The sequence below is a fragment of the Equus przewalskii genome, chromosome 2 (assembly GCF_037783145.1).
Source record: "Equus przewalskii isolate Varuska chromosome 2, EquPr2, whole genome shotgun sequence".
NCBI lineage: Eukaryota > Metazoa > Chordata > Mammalia > Perissodactyla > Equidae > Equus > Equus przewalskii.
Genome location: NC_091832.1, coordinates 15458528 through 15474876, shown reverse-complemented (window position 1 = coordinate 15474876; position 16349 = coordinate 15458528). Strand labels below are relative to the sequence as shown.

At 46.5% G+C, this 16349-nt stretch overlaps 1 protein-coding gene across 2 annotated transcripts; it reads left to right on the top strand.

Annotated features, from left to right (window-relative positions):
- The first annotated feature begins 746 nt into the window (after window positions 1-746).
- Window positions 747-15235, top strand: TMEM269 (transmembrane protein 269). 2 transcript variants are annotated; one of them, XM_070610035.1, is made up of 7 exons: window positions 747-883; window positions 2149-2257; window positions 5298-5436; window positions 9092-9189; window positions 9852-9995; window positions 10593-10793; window positions 14221-15235. In XM_070610035.1, exons 1-7 carry the CDS (start codon window positions 869-871, stop codon window positions 14355-14357), a joined length of 843 nt encoding a protein of 280 aa, XP_070466136.1. In that variant the 5' UTR covers window positions 747-868; the 3' UTR covers window positions 14358-15235. The 2 variants fall into 2 exon arrangements, with proteins under 2 accessions (XP_070466136.1, XP_008527962.1); XM_008529740.2 differs by having other exon boundaries at window positions 768-883; window positions 10590-10793.
- The last annotated feature ends 1114 nt before the right edge of the window (window positions 15236-16349 follow it).

The following is a 16349-nucleotide window of genomic DNA, read 5'->3' as shown; positions in this document are numbered from 1 at the left end:
GTCTCTACTTCCTGTGAGATTCAGAAACTTCTGGCAGATGAGGAGGAGGGTCTTTCTTAGCTACCCCTGCCTCCTCTCCTTCTTCTGAGGGAAGTCTTGGGGATGTCCAGGCTAACAGATGCATGATCATGTTCTTAGAATAATCATAATGATTGAGCTTCTACTCTGTGCTTAGCACTTCATATAATCTCATTTAACTCTCAATTCCATTTTATAGATTAGGAAATAGGTTCAGGAAAGCAAACTAACCTGCTCAAATTTACACATTGGGTAAGTGTTAGAGCTGGAACGTAAACTTGGTTAAAAGTTAAAGCCAGTATTATAACCGCTTTGCTACAGTTCTTAATTTGCCACTTGAATGGTCCACGTGGCATGGACAAATGACGAGAAGTGCAAATGATAGAAAGAAGCCGACCTGACCCTTGGGCTTCGACTGGTAGCACACTTGTAGGTGCTTGGTTCTTTCTTTTAGTTTCACAGTCTGGACCCCAGCATCCCTTTACAGCCTCCTCTTCCCCAGCTCTCTTCCAGCCCATCTCTCACACACCATGCATTCTGGTCTCCTCACCTGCCAAGCCTTCCCACACTCGCCACCATCGAAAGACTAGTTCCCTCCTCTCAGATCCCTCCATCCCCCTCCACACCCCGCCTCCCCGCCGCGCCCATTACAAAACCTAGGGCTCCCCTGCAAATTGAGGCCCCTCTTCCCGCCAAACAAAGCCCCCCTTGCCCCTCCCGTGCCTCTCGGGGATTGTGAGCTAAGAGCCAGGGATAAGAGGCTCGGGACTGTGTGGCCCCCTCGCCTGGGCTGGCCCGCCACCGCCACACAGGAAGCGAGGAAGGAGCGCCGCCCCCACCCCATCTAGGAATGTCCAGTCCCCGGGTGAGCCTCCGCGGCGGCGCAGGTCCCTCCCCAGAGTCCTGTCCGCCACCAGGCTCCCGGGAAAGGAGCTGTCCCAACGTGCGGGAGCCCAGCCCCGGCTCCGTCTTTTCCATCTTTTCGCTGGGGTGGCGTTGTTGTTGTCATTGTTGTCAAGTGAGGCCTGGACAGGACACGGGACAGCGGGCAGGGAAGGGCAGGGAGGGAAGCGCTGGTTCTCCAGTTCGGACAGAACAGCCTCCGGAAGAGGCCGGCTCTCTGGGGGGGGGGGGGGGGGTATGGTGGCCTCTCCGGCAGAGACAGGGGGGCGTCTCTAACTAGAGTGACTGTGCCCTGTGTCTCGCCGCCTGCTGGAGGCCTCCACCTGGAGCATCCTCACTCCAGTGTTGTGCCTGGGGTTCTGGGCAAGGCACTGGCACCGCATTCGTTTCCTTTCCTGAGAAATCTCCGGTATCTTACTCAACTCTCCCCTCTCCTTCCGCAAACAATCCCAGTGTCCCGCCATTTCTGCTCGCTCACTGCTCTCTCCTCACTCGCCAGTCTCATGGCTGGTTTCCTTTACTTCAATTTCTTCTTCTGGATTCCCCCCTCCCCCATCCCCTTCCTGAACATCACTGCCTATCCACAGGCTGCAATTCAAGGTCACACGGGCATGTCACTAACTGTGGCCTCCCTGCCGACTTGGCCTCCTGGCAGCCCTGTCTCCCTGGGATGCAGCCTCTTCATCGTGCTTTCGCACCTGCAAAGCCCTTTGCCAAGAAGGCCTCCGCTTTGTTCATCCTTAGAGATGCTTGGTAAATATCACATAGCGAAAGCTCCCCCTGCCCTCACCCCATACTTAGTCCAGTCTTCCCCTGTGCACCCGCGGCAACTGGACACCCCCTTGGCCAACATAAACTTGCCATGCTGCCTTCGTTGTCCCTATACACATCTTCCTCCCCTACCAGACTCTGTCCAAGCTTCTTGGGGATGCAGTCTGGGTCTTGTTCTCTCTGTCCCCAGGACACACAGGGCTGGCACAGAGCAGGCATCAGCAAAACCATTTTTTTTAATGAGTAAATGGAAGATCATAAGTGTTGGGGAGATGCTGGGTGTGTTAAAGGGGCCGGGTTGTTGAGAGTTCGTTTGAGAAGGCTTCTTGGGAGACAAAGTGAAGAGGCTTTGAGGCAGGGGAGAGAGGTGATTTGGTGCAGTGGGATGATCTTGGGGAAGCAACAGAGTGACAAACTCTGTTAATTTAACCATCATTAAACAACTTCTATTGTCAGGCCTCCTGCTGGGCACAGGGGACCTCCATCAGCACGCACGTGGCTTCCCCTGTAGTAGAGGAGGAAGACCAGCTAGGCAATGCCAATACAGAGCGCCAAGTGTCGCACGGTGAGTGCAAGGAGATGTGGCTCTGCAGAGGAGGAGCACCTCCCGGCTCAAGGGGTGTGTCAGACTTCCCAAGGAGGGCCACTACCCAACCCAAGACCAGAAGGAGGGCCAAAGAAGGGGTCAAGGGGCAATAGAGAGAGGAGGCTGAGAGTTGAGCAGGGCCTCATCCTGAAGGGCTTGTATACCAAATGGAGTTGGACTCTATCCTGAGGGCATTGGGCAGCCGCTGATGGCTTCCAAGAAGCTGGGGAGTGACGTGATCTAGTCTTGCCGGCTGCTGCTATGCAATGCCTCAGCTCTGCCTTTTTTCTGAGAAGGCTTCTCTGAGCCCCCTGACAGGCTGGGCCTCTCTTTATGCTCCCTCAGCAGCCTGACCACTTCTCCTCTTCTGTGCGGTGTTGCATATCTCTGCTAGACTGAGCTTCTTGAGGGATGAGACCAGGTCTTAATCTTCTCTGTGTCCCAAGCACCAGCCACCAAATCTTGCTCGTGACTAAACGTTTGCTGAATGAATGGAGTGTTCCCTTATTCTCTGGATTTCTATAGCCCTTCCTCTCGGGTCTACATCCTTTCATACCTGAGACCTGTGCATTATGCTGAAAATAGCATTTAATTGGGAAAGAGGATGCCCAATTCAAATCCTGGCTCCACCATTTACTGAGACAAGTTGCTTAACTATCCTGAAATCTCAGTTTCCCCATCCATAAGATGAAGTGCCATCGTGAACAGAGTCTATAAGACTCCACATGCTTGCATGAGTCTTATTTTCCTAGATAGATGTAATTTCCACAAAGGCAGGGACCAAGGGTTTTCCCCAGCACTTAGCTCAGTCTGAGCCTACAATGAGTACAGTGCTCAGTCCCGTTGGTTGGTAGACAGCAGAGTACAGAGGTAAGAACTCTGAGAATGAAGTTGTAAGTCTTGTTCTGCCACTTCCGGTGTAACCTTGAACAAGGTTCTTCTCCTCTCTGAGTCTCTTTGCCTTACCTGGCAAGTAGGAACATTAAGCCTTACCTAGCAGACCTCACAGGACCAATGGAAGCCACAGAAGTGAAAGTGCTTTGTGAATGAAAGGGATAATATAGTAAACAATTGATCATTAATTAAAAGAAATAACTGTGTAGTAGTACAGGTGAGGCGTGTCTAGGAATTGGTAAACATATACCAGGCATCTGCTGACTGCCTCTGAGAGGCAGGGATACTGGGATTCTGCTTTTTCAGGCAACAGTAAGCTAGGCTGGAATAGAGGTCTTGCTGGGGTCAACCCTGAGGCCCAGGGTAGACTGGGAGGGAGGGGTTCCTGGGGAGGGAGGATGCAGCCAGTCCTGTGCCTCCCTCCCCTCCCAGATTTCTCTGGCTTGCATTGCTTCCTGTCTTTGGTTTTGAGGGGCTCTGGCATGAGAAGGTCTCAGGAGTCCTGATGGCTTTAGCGATGTAGCTCCTGAAACCTGTTGGAGAATGAGGCTGGCCTATGGGAGCAGTGAGCCCCACAGTGCAACCCTCATCAGCTCCTAGTCCCAAATGCCAAGTCTGGTCCCCTCCCAGGCTCTGACATCTTGGTGGCAGGGTTTATAGGAAATGATCATGATTTTTCTTGACTCTTGCCCAGACCAGAAGGGCCTGGGGCTGTTCCAAGGGGCAGGGGGATGCAGAGTCTCAGCTTCTTCACCTCTAAAATGAATGAGGATTAAATGAGAGAACAGACATGGAAACACCTCAGAACTTGTGTATTTCACTCAAGCGCAGGATTCCTATTTGTGAGTAGCATGTTTACACCAGCCACTGGGGCTTTCTGGTCTCAGAGAGCACTGGGGCTCTTTCTCCAAAAGAAACTTAGTTTCACAAACAGTTTATGTGTAAGGAGTGCACACATTTAGACAGGCAGGCTGTGAAAATGGGCAGAGCCCCTGATTCCCTGCTGTAGAGAGGGGCTGGGAGGAAGGAGGGGCCCTGGCAGGGCCTGCCGTGACCTGTGGAGGCTGAAGCTGCCAACAGGGCTGGCCAGCTGAGCTCTCCCAGGCCCCACCCCACAAATCTCCTCCTGCTGAGATCTATGCCCCCAGCAGAAGCAGCACGAGACTTAGAACCAAACAGGCAGGATTAGGTTTTATTCACCTAGTATGTGACTCTGGGCTAGTATCTCCATTTCTCTGAACCTGTCTCCTCGTTCATTGAATGGGGAGAACCGTAGCACCATCTTTCAGGCCATCAGGATCAGAAGAGAGAACGTAGTGAAAAGGGCTTTGTGAACTCTTGTGCTGTCCATATTCATTTCATGTTTCTCATCTCCTCCCCTGTTGGAGCTGAGCCTGTTGTTGTGGTTGGGGTCTGTCAGAACCAGGACCTGGGGGCACCTCAGCCGCAGCCCTGTCCTTCTGCGACTGTGAGCGTGGCCTGTGGGACAGAGGCACCTGAGTCTCCAGTGGGTCCCTTTTGTGCTTCCTTCCCTCTGGTAGCCTCTCTCCCCTTGGGACCCTCCTGGGGTGAGGGGGTTACCCCTTCCCAGCGTTTTTTGTTCCTGTGTATTAAAAGTATTATTTAGTTATTATTAAAGTATTATTTAATATACACTAAAGTTTTAGAAGTAGCTTTGTAATTTAAAAAGGGGGGTTCATCTATGACAAAGGGCTATATGACAAAAGGCTCATCTCTTGGTCGGGGGAAGCTCTATCCCCCTGCACCGTGGGCCAAGGGGGTCCCAGGAGGGTCAACATATGTGCTGGAGGGAGGTCTGTGCTATAGGGCAAGAGGTGCAGTCAGAGACGGGGTGGAGACTACAGTTGTGCTGGTTCTCTCGCTTTGCTATTGATCTTTCCCAAGATACTCATCTTTAGCATCTTTGTCCTTTGCCCCCTGGGTCTCCTTCATCTGCCTCCTGTCTCCCTCATTCCAGCCAGTGGAATAGTGTTGGGAGGGTGCAGTTCTGGGATGAGGTCTAGGAGACCAGGAGCTACCTGGTCCCTGGGAGGATCCCATAAGTAAACCTCTTATGGGACTCTTTGACCTTGGGAACCCCTTGCCCCTCTCCCCTGGGCCCCAGGTCAGTGCACCAGTTTCTGTCTGATTGACAACCAGAGCCGCTCCCAGATGAGTGAATTTTCCTGGAAGGATGTTACCAGTGCCTTGTCCCTGGCCAACTTGATCCTGGGGCTTTTCTCCATCTTCTGCAGCTTCTGCAAGTAGGTCTTGGGCCCAGCAAGCTCTTAGCCAAGAGCTGGAGCCAATGGCATGAGGGAAGGCGGGGGGATTCTAGAGAGCCAGGCACTGAGGCATAGGGATCAAGTGGGGACAGCAGAAAGTACAGTGGTTGGGAGTCAACGGGCCAAGATCCTAGCCTCAGACCTTGGCTAGGTCACATCTCTGAGCCTTCATTTCTCCATCTTTAAAACAAGGAGTTTGTGCAATGATCTCTAGTTCCTTCCAGTTAAGGCGTCTAGAATCATTTTTATGAGAAAATCAAGAGATTCTATTCTGATAGTCTTTACCCAATCCTTAGGTAGGCAGGCTACTATTCAAATTTTTTGATTCTTAAATTAGAACATATGGTCTGGTAGAATATTTGAAATTAGCACTGTTCTAGAAAATCTGAGACATATATATGGGCCCCCCAAAAGTTGTAAACAAATTATATTTCTATAAATTGGATCATATTTCAGTGCTTTGGCAAATCAGCTCTTTAAAGATAAATCATTTATAATGCAAATAACATCCTCCTAATCTATTTGATTCTCTATCACCCTCAGCAAGTGACTTCTCTGGATCTGTTTCTCAGCCATAAAATAAGATCATTTTACCTGATGATGTTTAAGTTCACTTCCAGTTTGAAAATTTTATGATTCTCTAAGTCTGGGTTTTTGGCATTTCATAAAGTAGAGTGTACTTGCAAGCAGAAAATCTCTATTCTTAGTTTTAGCCTAATCTTCCAGACGTGTAGTTCCCTCTAGACACATAGGTATGGGTCTAAACAAAGGAAATAATGAGGTTGTTTGGGGACAGCTGAGGTCTGGGGTGAGGCTCTCTGTTTGCTTCTCCTGAGCCACCCAGGCATTGCAATCAGGGTGTAGATTTGGGAATGGCCTTCTAGGGGAGCTTGGCCTGAGACTAGTGGCTACTTTCAGAGGAGTCTGAGAGCATGTGCTGGACAGAAGCATAGAATCCTCGAATGCAGAGTCTAAAAGAGATCTTGAAAGTCATTTAGAGCATCAAAATACATGAGAGAAAAACACATAGAACTTCAAGGAGAAACTGACAAATCCACTATCATAGTTGGAGATTTCAACAGCCCTCTATCAGTAATTGACAGATCCAGCAGGCAGAAAATCAGTAAGGGTATGGTTGAACTGAACAGCACTATAAATCAACTGGATCTCATTGATATTTATAGAATACTCCAGCAACAGTAGAATACACATTCTTCTCAAGCTCACCAAGATAGATCACATTCCAGGCTATAAGACACTCCTCAACAAACTTAAAAGAATAGAAATCATACAAAGTATGCTTTCAGACCACAGGGAATTAAACTAGAAATCAATAACAGAAAGATAACTAGAAAATTCTGAAATATGTGGAGGTTAAACAACACACTTCTAAATAATACAAGGATGAAAGAAGTCATCTCAAGAGAAATTAAAAATATTTTGAACTAAGGGAAAATGAAAATACAACTTATCAAAGTTTATGAGATGCCGTGAAAACAGTACTTAGAGGGAAATTTATAGCACTGAATACATATTTTAGAAAAGAAATCTCCTCTGTGAAAGACAACATCAAGAGAATTAGAAGACAAGCTACAGACTGGGAGAAAATATTTGTAAAAGATACATCTGATAAAGGACTATAATTCACAATATAGGAGGCTTTAAACTCAACGATAAGAACAAACAACCGAATTAAAAAATTGGCCAAAGACCTTAACAGACATCTCACCAAAGAAGATATGCAGATGGCAAATAAGCATATGAAAAGATGCTCAACATCATATGTCATCAGGGAAATACAAATTAAAATAATAATGAGATCCCACTACACACCTACTAGAATGGCCAGAATCCAGAACAATGACGACAAAAATTGATGTTGAGATTGTGGAGCAGCAGGAACTCTCATTCGTTGCTGGTGGGGATGCAAAATGGTCCAGCCACTTTGGAAGACAGTTTGGTAGTTTCTTACAAAACTGAACATACTCTTACCATATGATTCAGCAGTCACACTGCTTGATACTTATCCAAGTGAATTGAAAACTATGTCCACACAAAAACCTGCACACAGATGTTTATAGAAGCTTTATTCATAATTTCCAAAACTGGGAAGCAACCAAGATGTCCCTTAGTAGGTGAATGGATAAATGAACTGTGGTACACACAGACAGTGGGATATTTTCCAGTGCTAAAAAGAAATGAGCTATTAAGCCACAAGAAGACAGAGGAACCTTAAAAGCATATTACCAAGTGAAAGAAACCAATCTGAAAATGCTATGTACTGTATGATTCCAACTATATGACATTATGGAAAAGGAAAAAACATGGAGACAATAAAAAGATCAGTGATTGCCAGGGGAGGGTGGGAGAAATGAATAGGCATAGCACAGAGGATTTCTAGGACAGTGAAAATACTCTGTATGATATTATAGTGATGGACGTATGTCACGGTAAATTTGTCCAAGCTCATAGAATATACAAGAGTGAACTCTAAGGTAAACAATAGACTTTCAGTGATTATGATGTTTCAGTGCAGGTTCATCCTTGATATATACAAAGAACCAGAATGTACCACTCTGGTGAGTGATGTTGATAATAAAGGAGGTTATGCATATATGAGGGCAGGGGGTATTTGCGAAATCTCTGTACCTTCCTCTCAATTTTGTTGTAAACCTAAAACTTCTCTAAAAAAATAAAGTCTTAGAGATAATTGAAAAGAAGGAAGATCTAAAATCAATAATGTAAGCTTCCACAATAGGAAACTAGAAAAAGAAGAGCAAATTAAATCCAAAGTAAGCAGAAGAAAAATAATAAAAATTATTAATTTTGACATTAATTAGCCATTAATGAAATTGAAAACAAGAAATCAGTAGGGAAAGTCAATGAAACCAAAAGCTGGTTCTTTGAAAAGATCAATAAAATTGATAAGCCTCTAGCCAGGCTAACCAAGAAAGAAGAGAAGACACAAATTACTGGTATCAGAAATGAAAGAGGGGACATCTCTACTGACCCCATGGGCATTGAACATATAATAAAGGACCATTGTGAACAACTCTATGCCCACAAATCTGATAACCTAAATGAAATGGACCAAGCTTTAAAGACATAAGCTACCAAAACTCACACTAGGAGAAATAGATAATCTTCATAGGCCTATAACTATTAAAGAAATCATTTGGCACAAATGCCTTATTTTACAGATGGAGGAACAGAGGCCTAGAGAAGAGGGAGTGATTTATCTGAGAATTCACAGTGAGACAGTTGCAGGGCCTGGGCTAGAACATAAGACCCCCCATGCCATCAAATATGCCTGTAATTTAGAGTTGGATGGGACCTTACTGATTATCTAGGGGGTTCAAGGCACTCCTTTAAAACTGTGGGTTCAGAGTATGGAAGGGATGTAGGTATGTGTGAGGGAGGGTGTGTGCATGTGTGTGTGTGTGTGTGTGTGTGTGTGTGTGTGGTGTGTAAAGCAGTATATATCAAAATGGACGTGAACATGGGGAACATGCAGGGGTCTGTGAATGGGTGCAAGTGTAGGAAGTGTATTGGTGTCTTGGGGGTGTGTGGAGTGCTTGTCCAGTGGAGACTATGAAAGAGCTGCCCTGTTTGGACCTGCTGGCCTGTACTTTAGGAAGTCCCACTGTGCCTCCTGGATGCTTCTGATGAGCTTCCTGTTAGACATGGCGGTCAGGGCAATGACCAGACACCTCAACATCTGCTCCAAGTTGGGTGAGTCCAGGCCTCAGACTACTTCTCCTTGACCCCAGAAGCACCCAGCTCAGGTCCCCTCCTCCATCCTCTAACACCCAGTGGGTTTGCGTCAGTCACCACTCCTGTTCACATCTCTCCGAGTATAGCAGAAGGAGCCCCAGAGCGGGAGTTTGGGAGCCCCACGGTCTGGATCTAGCTCTTCTGCTGGCTCATTTATTGACCTTTGGCCATCCTTGTCCTGGCTTTCAGTTTCCTTATCTGCCCTGCCTCCCTGTTCAGGGCTAATCCAGGAATTGGGAGTGGGAGTGGTGGCTGCTGTGGGGGGAAAAGAAAAATTACCCCAAGCAGAGCAGCTGTTTAAAATACAATAAAATATTTCTATGTAAGATTTTGCTTGAAAAAAGGGTTCCATAGCTTATCAATTTGTATCCCACTGTAGTCCAACCCTTGCCTGTTAAAGGATGGGAAACTAAGACCTGGACAGGGACGGACTTGCCTAGGGCCACATGGTCAGTCTGAGGCAGAGCCAGGAGGGGACCCCAGACTGCCCCAGGGGGAGCAGCTGTTGCTCTCTGGGACCTCCGGACCCTGCTTGTCACCATTCCAGCTCTCCCACCAGAGGGGACTAAGGTACAAGACATGTGAGTCTCGGTTCTTCTAACCTTGGCCTTCTGGAGCAGGAGCTGAGCTGAATGACTTTGCTGTCTTCACCACCTTTGGCCTGGCATCAGCCCTGCTCCTAGGCGTGAATGGGGCTCTGAACGGGTTCCTGGCCATCATCTATGTGTTAGCTGCTTCTTTCCGCCTGTGTTTTTATTCAAGTGGTGAGTGGAACCCAGGTTGCCTCATGGCTCAGGGAATAGAACCACAGAGGGGGAGGAGCTTGGATGCCAGAAGCCTGGGGTGCAGTAAGCGCCTCCTCTCCTTCCCTTAATGGGTTTCTCCTCCTGCCTTCTCCCTGCCCCAGGCCCTCTGGAGGCTGCAGGCTGCATTGGCAGAGCCTTTCTCTGGGAGGCAGGGGTCCTCGGTTTGGACCAACTGTGCCTTTTTCTCGCTGTGTCACCTTTGGATGGAGCACATGGATTCACAGACTCTAGAACTAGAGGTCATACTCCAGTTTCCCAAAACAGATGGAGAAACTGAGCTCTGACAAGGGCAATTCCCTTGCTGAAATTCACAACACGAGGGAGTGCAGACGCAGAGGAGAACAACTCAGAGGACCCTTCTCCAGAGGCTTCCTGGGCCCGGGGCATATGCCTGGTCCTAGCTGCCTGCTTTACCCTGGGGATCCAGTGCAAAACCCACACATCGCCTCTGTGAATAACTGAATGCTTTACAACCTGCCACTGCCCTGGGATTAAGGGGGTTTGGAGCGTGGGGTGGGGAAGACCTAAAGTCCTCATGTTTTCTTTCCCTAGCAGGCATTCCCTTCACATACAAAGGTCTACCCTGCCCCTACGCTTCCTGTGTCTTGGCCTCCACCTCCCTTCTGACCAAAGGCAACACGTTCATTCTCTCTTGCATGGCCTCACTCATGATCCTCTTCATGATGGACCAAAGCTACTACCCACACGACGAAATCCTGGAGTCTCAGAACTGGAAAAAAATGGTTTATCTGGCAGGTGAGTGAAAATACTGCTCTCAAATGTCACTAGATGTCATGTGTTATTACTACTGCTCATGGCCCCTCTGTACCTCACCCAGCATACCCCAGCTCCCTTACCCGGCGTTATTTTTCTCCGTAGAATTTATCATCATCTGACATACATTTCCTGGTTTGTTGTCTGTACACACTAAACCTGCCCCCAGTAGAGGACTGTCTTATTCATGCTGTAATCGCCAGTACCTCGGATAGCGCCAGTCACATAGCAGATGCTCAATAAATATTTGTTGAATGTTCTTGAGTTCAATGGGAATTTAGGGAATTCCTGCCATATGCTAGGCACTGGGAATCAAATTGGTAAACTAGACAAACACTTCCTGCCTCAGGATTTGCCGTCTGATGGGGGAGACAGACACCAAACAAATAATGGCAGAAATAACTAGAAATGTATAGTTTTGATGTGCTGTGAAGTACAGGGTGCTCTGAGAAGGTGTCAGAGGGTGGCCTAATTTAGACCGGGATGACTTGAAGAGTGGGAAAAGGTCCTTAAGGTAAATAAAAGCTGGGTGAAGATGGTCAAAAGGTAAAAACTCCACTTATAAGATAAATAAGTCCTGGGGATGTAAGGTACAGTATGGTGACTATGGTGAATGATACTGTACTGGATATTTGAAAGCTGCTAAAAGAGCAGATCTTAAAAGTTCTCATCACAAGAAAAAAAATCGTAACTATGTGAGATGGATGTTAGCTAAACTTGTGGTATCGTGTTGTAATATATACATATATCAAATCATTATGTTGTACACCTTGGACTAATACCAGTGTATTTTATGTCAATTACATCAATAAAACTGGAAAAAATTTGATAAATGAAACCAAGCGGTGGGTAGGAGAGGTGGTTCCGAAGAGGAAACAGTCTTTTGTGAAGGCTTTGAGGCAAGAAGGTGCTGGATGCCACAGTGCAGCAGTGTGGCTGGAACTTGCTGAGGGGGCTAGTGACACCAACCGAGGCCGGTGGGCACACTGGGCAGGATTCGGGATTTCATCCTAAAGGCAAATGAGAAGCCTCTGAAGGGATTTCTGGGCGACAGTTTTAAGTGAGCCCTTTGACTGTAATGTAGAGAATAGATTATAGGAGACTGAGAAATGGAGGAATGACTTTTTGTCAGATGACAGGTGATGGTGGTGGTGGACATGAAGAGCTTTGAGATACATGTTGGAAATAAAATGAATATTGAGGAAGCAGGTTTTGGGCTAAAGCAATTGAGCGATGGGTTCCAGGCCATGAGGTCCTGTCACACCTGGTCCTGGTCTTGTAAACAAGATGAACGTCTGTGGGGATGCTCAGCTTCTTCCTTTCCTCCCTCATTGTGGGTCCACTCTGGTTTGTAGGGCCCCAGGTTCCAGCCTGACCTTCCCCTTTAGGTTCACACCCTTTCTTCTGCAGCATCAGCACCAACAACCCTGTCCAAGTTCTAGGCTCTGGCTCCCTCTGTGCCCCAGATGGCGAAGGCAGAATGAAAGTAAGAGGAGTCTTGGTTTAGAACCAAACAGACCTGAGTTCGAGTTCGAACTCAGCACACACTAGTTGCATCGAGCTGGGTTAATTGCCTCACTGTTCTGAGCTCAGTCTTCATCTATAAAATGAAGCCAATAATCCCTTGCAGGACTCTCGAGATTAAATGAGATAATGGAGATAAATCCTCTGGCACAGGTGTCCTGTAAATGGAAATTTCCAGCCCCCTTCTTCCCTCCACCTGCCTTCTTCTATCTCATGGCGACAGTGTTTCCCACAATATTCTTTGTGCCTGTAGACACCACTGATCCCCTCTTCTCAAAATAAACCATGCACCTGCCCTTAGCCTTCCTTGGATCGCCTTTGCTGTATGAGTAAAGCAGGAAACTGCACCTCACAGACTTTTGGCACTGGTTAATGCCAGAGCCCTTCTGGACAGACTTCAAAATGGCGGCTGTGGACAGTCCTCTTCCCCGGAGCGCAGCCAATCACCTTTCTAGACCGAGGTTCCTTCTCCTCCACAGAGCTTTGTGCATCTGAGAAACTGGCCTATGGCTCCTGAGACCTTATGTCACGTATTTTCCAGGACAACTCTGATTTAAAATATTGTCTCATTGCCTCAACAGACCAATGACTGTTCTTGAACTGCAGTCTTCCAAAGTTCCAGTACACCTCTGTAACTGCTTCTTACCCCTAGAGGTGTCTTCTGTCAGGTCGTATGTTCTGATTTCTCTGGAGGAACACTTGGTGGTTACACCCGTGGAGATGCCATTGGCCCATACTCTCCCACCCTCCTTTGAGCTCTCTGAGGCTGTGTAAGTGTCTAGTTTTGAAGAGTCCGGCAGACATGGGTTTGAATCAGGACCTTGTGCAGGTTACATCCTTCTGTTTCCTTATCTGAAAAATAGCTTAATTCTAAATCACAGGATAATTGTGAAATGTAAGTGATATAATTTTTGTAACATACCTAGCAGAATGTCTAGTGCAAAGTAGATATTCCACAAATGTTGGTGCCCTTTTGCCTTTTGGTGGTGAATCTGAGATTCGAATTGTGTTGGGGGTCCCCCAAGACCACCTCCAGGTTCCACAATTCTCTAGGAGCGCTCACAGGACTCTGCATAGAATTGTACTCAGGGCTAAGATTTATTACAGCAAAAGGATACCAAGCAAAATTAGCAGAGGGAAGGTGAAAAGGGTGAAGTGTGGAGGGGCCAGGCACCAACTTCCAAGAGTCCTCTCCCAGTAGAGTCACACAGGACACATTTAATTCATCCAGCACTGAACTGTGACGACACATGTGAAGTTTTGTCTACCCAGAAGTTCTTTAGAGACTCACTGCTCAAAGGTTTTGTAGGAACTGGCCACATAGGCACCCTCTGCCTAGCCAATATCCCATACCAAAACCCCAGGCTTCGATGGAAGGAAATCAGTGTTCCATATAAACCACCTTGCTTGTACAGTCTGAGCACACTGGCCACTCTTACGGTTAGGGAACTGTTTACTATTCAAGTTTCCAGACACCAGCCAAGGGCCAACCTTGCAAGCAGGGTCTCAGGCCTGCTATGTTAACTCTTTTCTGCATGCATATAATATTGCATTGGCCACTATCACATGTTAAACTTGAAACAATTAAGAATATATATATATTTTTTCCTAGCAAGGCATCTGGGCAGCTCATATTTGTTTTTGGCTAAGATTGATTTCTGATCTGAATTTGACAAAATGGAACCTGAGATTGCATTAGATTCTAATTGTCTAGTTACATATAGACAAAACTTCTTAAAGGCAGGGCTCATGTCTCATTGGTTTTTGTTTCTTAGGCACTATGAATAAAAAGTGAAGAATGGAAGGATGGAGATGAGAGAGTAGAGGGTGGAAATACACATAGAGCTTCATAAAAATTGAGCGTTTGCCTTTTTTCTTCTTCCAGGTGTCATCATGCTATTTTTGTCTCCATTCTCGCTAACCGCTTTTTACTGCCTGATGTGGTCGCTGTCCTACATCTTCTTTCCAGAAGTTCTGTGGGGCAAGGCAGAGTGTCTTAGGCTACAGCACGGAGGAAACTAAACAGCTCTACCAACGGCCACTGGCCTCTGTGGGGTTTGTGCCAGCGTGCCGGGCCAAGCCTGCCTTATCCTCACTAAATCTTTCCTTGTCCCTGCATTGTGCGTGTGCAAGATACATGTTGCCTTGAACTAGAGCAGCCCACAGTGGGGCCAGCGGCCTTCACTTCTGCCTCTTTATTCAGGGCTCTGAATCCCTTGGGGACAACAGTTGCCTATGTCATATAGAACAGAATTTTTTCTTAAGCTAAACTTGGGCCAGGTTTGAGTTCCAGCTTTGTTTTTAGCTGAGTGACCTTGTGTACTGCGGTTAACCTCTAGGAAAGGAGTGAAACCATTTGGTATTGGTATGGCCTCCACTCCAGTGGTGGGGTGGTGCTCACTAAAGCATTTCTTTTTTTTTTTCCTTCTTCTTGTTCTTCTCCCCAAAACCCCGCAGTACATAGTTGTATATTCTAGTTGTAGGCCCTTCTGGTTGTGCTGTGTGGGACGCTGCCTCAGTATGGCCTGATGAGCAGTGCCATGTCCACGCCCGGGATCCCAGCCAGCGAAACCCTGGGCCGCTCAAGCAGAGGGCGCGAACTCAACCACTCGGCCACGGAGCTGGCCCCTAACGCATTTCTTAAACTCGCAGTGTCTGGCTCTGTAGATCAGAGCAATCACAGGACAATCATGTTGCCCAACTTGAATGTGTGTGGGATTTTGTAACTTAAAATTCTATGTTTCAACAATGAAATCGTCTGCCTTTTGCTTTGTTTAGAGATTAGACATATTGGCAGCTTGAGGACATCATTTGGTTTCCAGGATCTGTTGAGTGGTTTTTCCCTAAGCCCTAAAATACTAAACTCTAGATATTAAACACTACTTCATATTCTAAAATCCAAATCAAATAAAAATAAACAATATTGCTTTCAGGTCCACTGAAAGCAACACCCCCCAGCACTGCCTCTGGACTTTCTCCCTCCAGATGTTTCACCAAAGGACTGTTGGCTAGTTCTGCCCCTTCCTCAACCAGGGCACCAGAGCCCCTTTCACCTCAGGTCTAACTTCTTGAAGTTTGCAGCACAGTGCATGTGGCAAATATGCCTTAAATCTAAAATTAGGTTTTAAAAATAGAAATCCAAAGAAGTTCATATGACTATGATTTGGTTTTAAAGGAACAGCTAGCTCCCGCCTCTTCCCCACTGCCCTCTATTCATATCTCAGCTGTATCACGGATGTTTTTTCCTAGTTAGATGAACATGTCTGTGTCCCACTAGATTTTAAGTTCCTTCAGTTTTATGTTTTTTTATTTCTGCTGCCTGCCACAGTGCCTGGTGCTCAAAAATGTTTACTTTGGAGATGAATTGAATTAAACACGACACATAAAATAACTAGAATAGTGAATGATGTGTAAAAGGGGTTAAGTAAATGTTAGATCTCTCCTTCTCTCCCCTCTAGCCTTCCTCCCTTTCTGTTAGATAACTTTCCATTTAAAATAACAGTAACAATAATAGTTAACATATATTTAGCCCTTCTTCTGTGCCAGGAACTGATCTTTGCACTTTACTATTCCACTTAATCCTGCACACAACCCAACGAGGGAAGCAACCATAGGCTTAAGTCAGAAGTTCTGAAAGTGTTCCTGACACCTTTTCAGGGCTAAAACTATCTTCTTAATAATCCTAAAACCGGGACTGAAATGTCGCTATTGACATTTTGCTAATGGTGCAAAGCAACTGTGGGTAAAGCTGCTGGGACCTTGGTGCGAATCCAGGCAGTGGCACTAAATGGTACTGGTTGTCTCGAGGAAAAACATTGGTTTGAGTCTGAACTGAACTAGCTGCTTTTCTTATGAAACACCAAAGGATGACTGACAGACAAACTAGGGTTTTTCAGACGTGGTTTTCTTGAAATATGAACTGGGTGAGACTGTCACTTCAAGAAAAAACAGTTCTTGTTGCCAAGGATAAAATTTGAGCATTTAAGTGAGCATTAGAATTTTGGAAACTTGTAT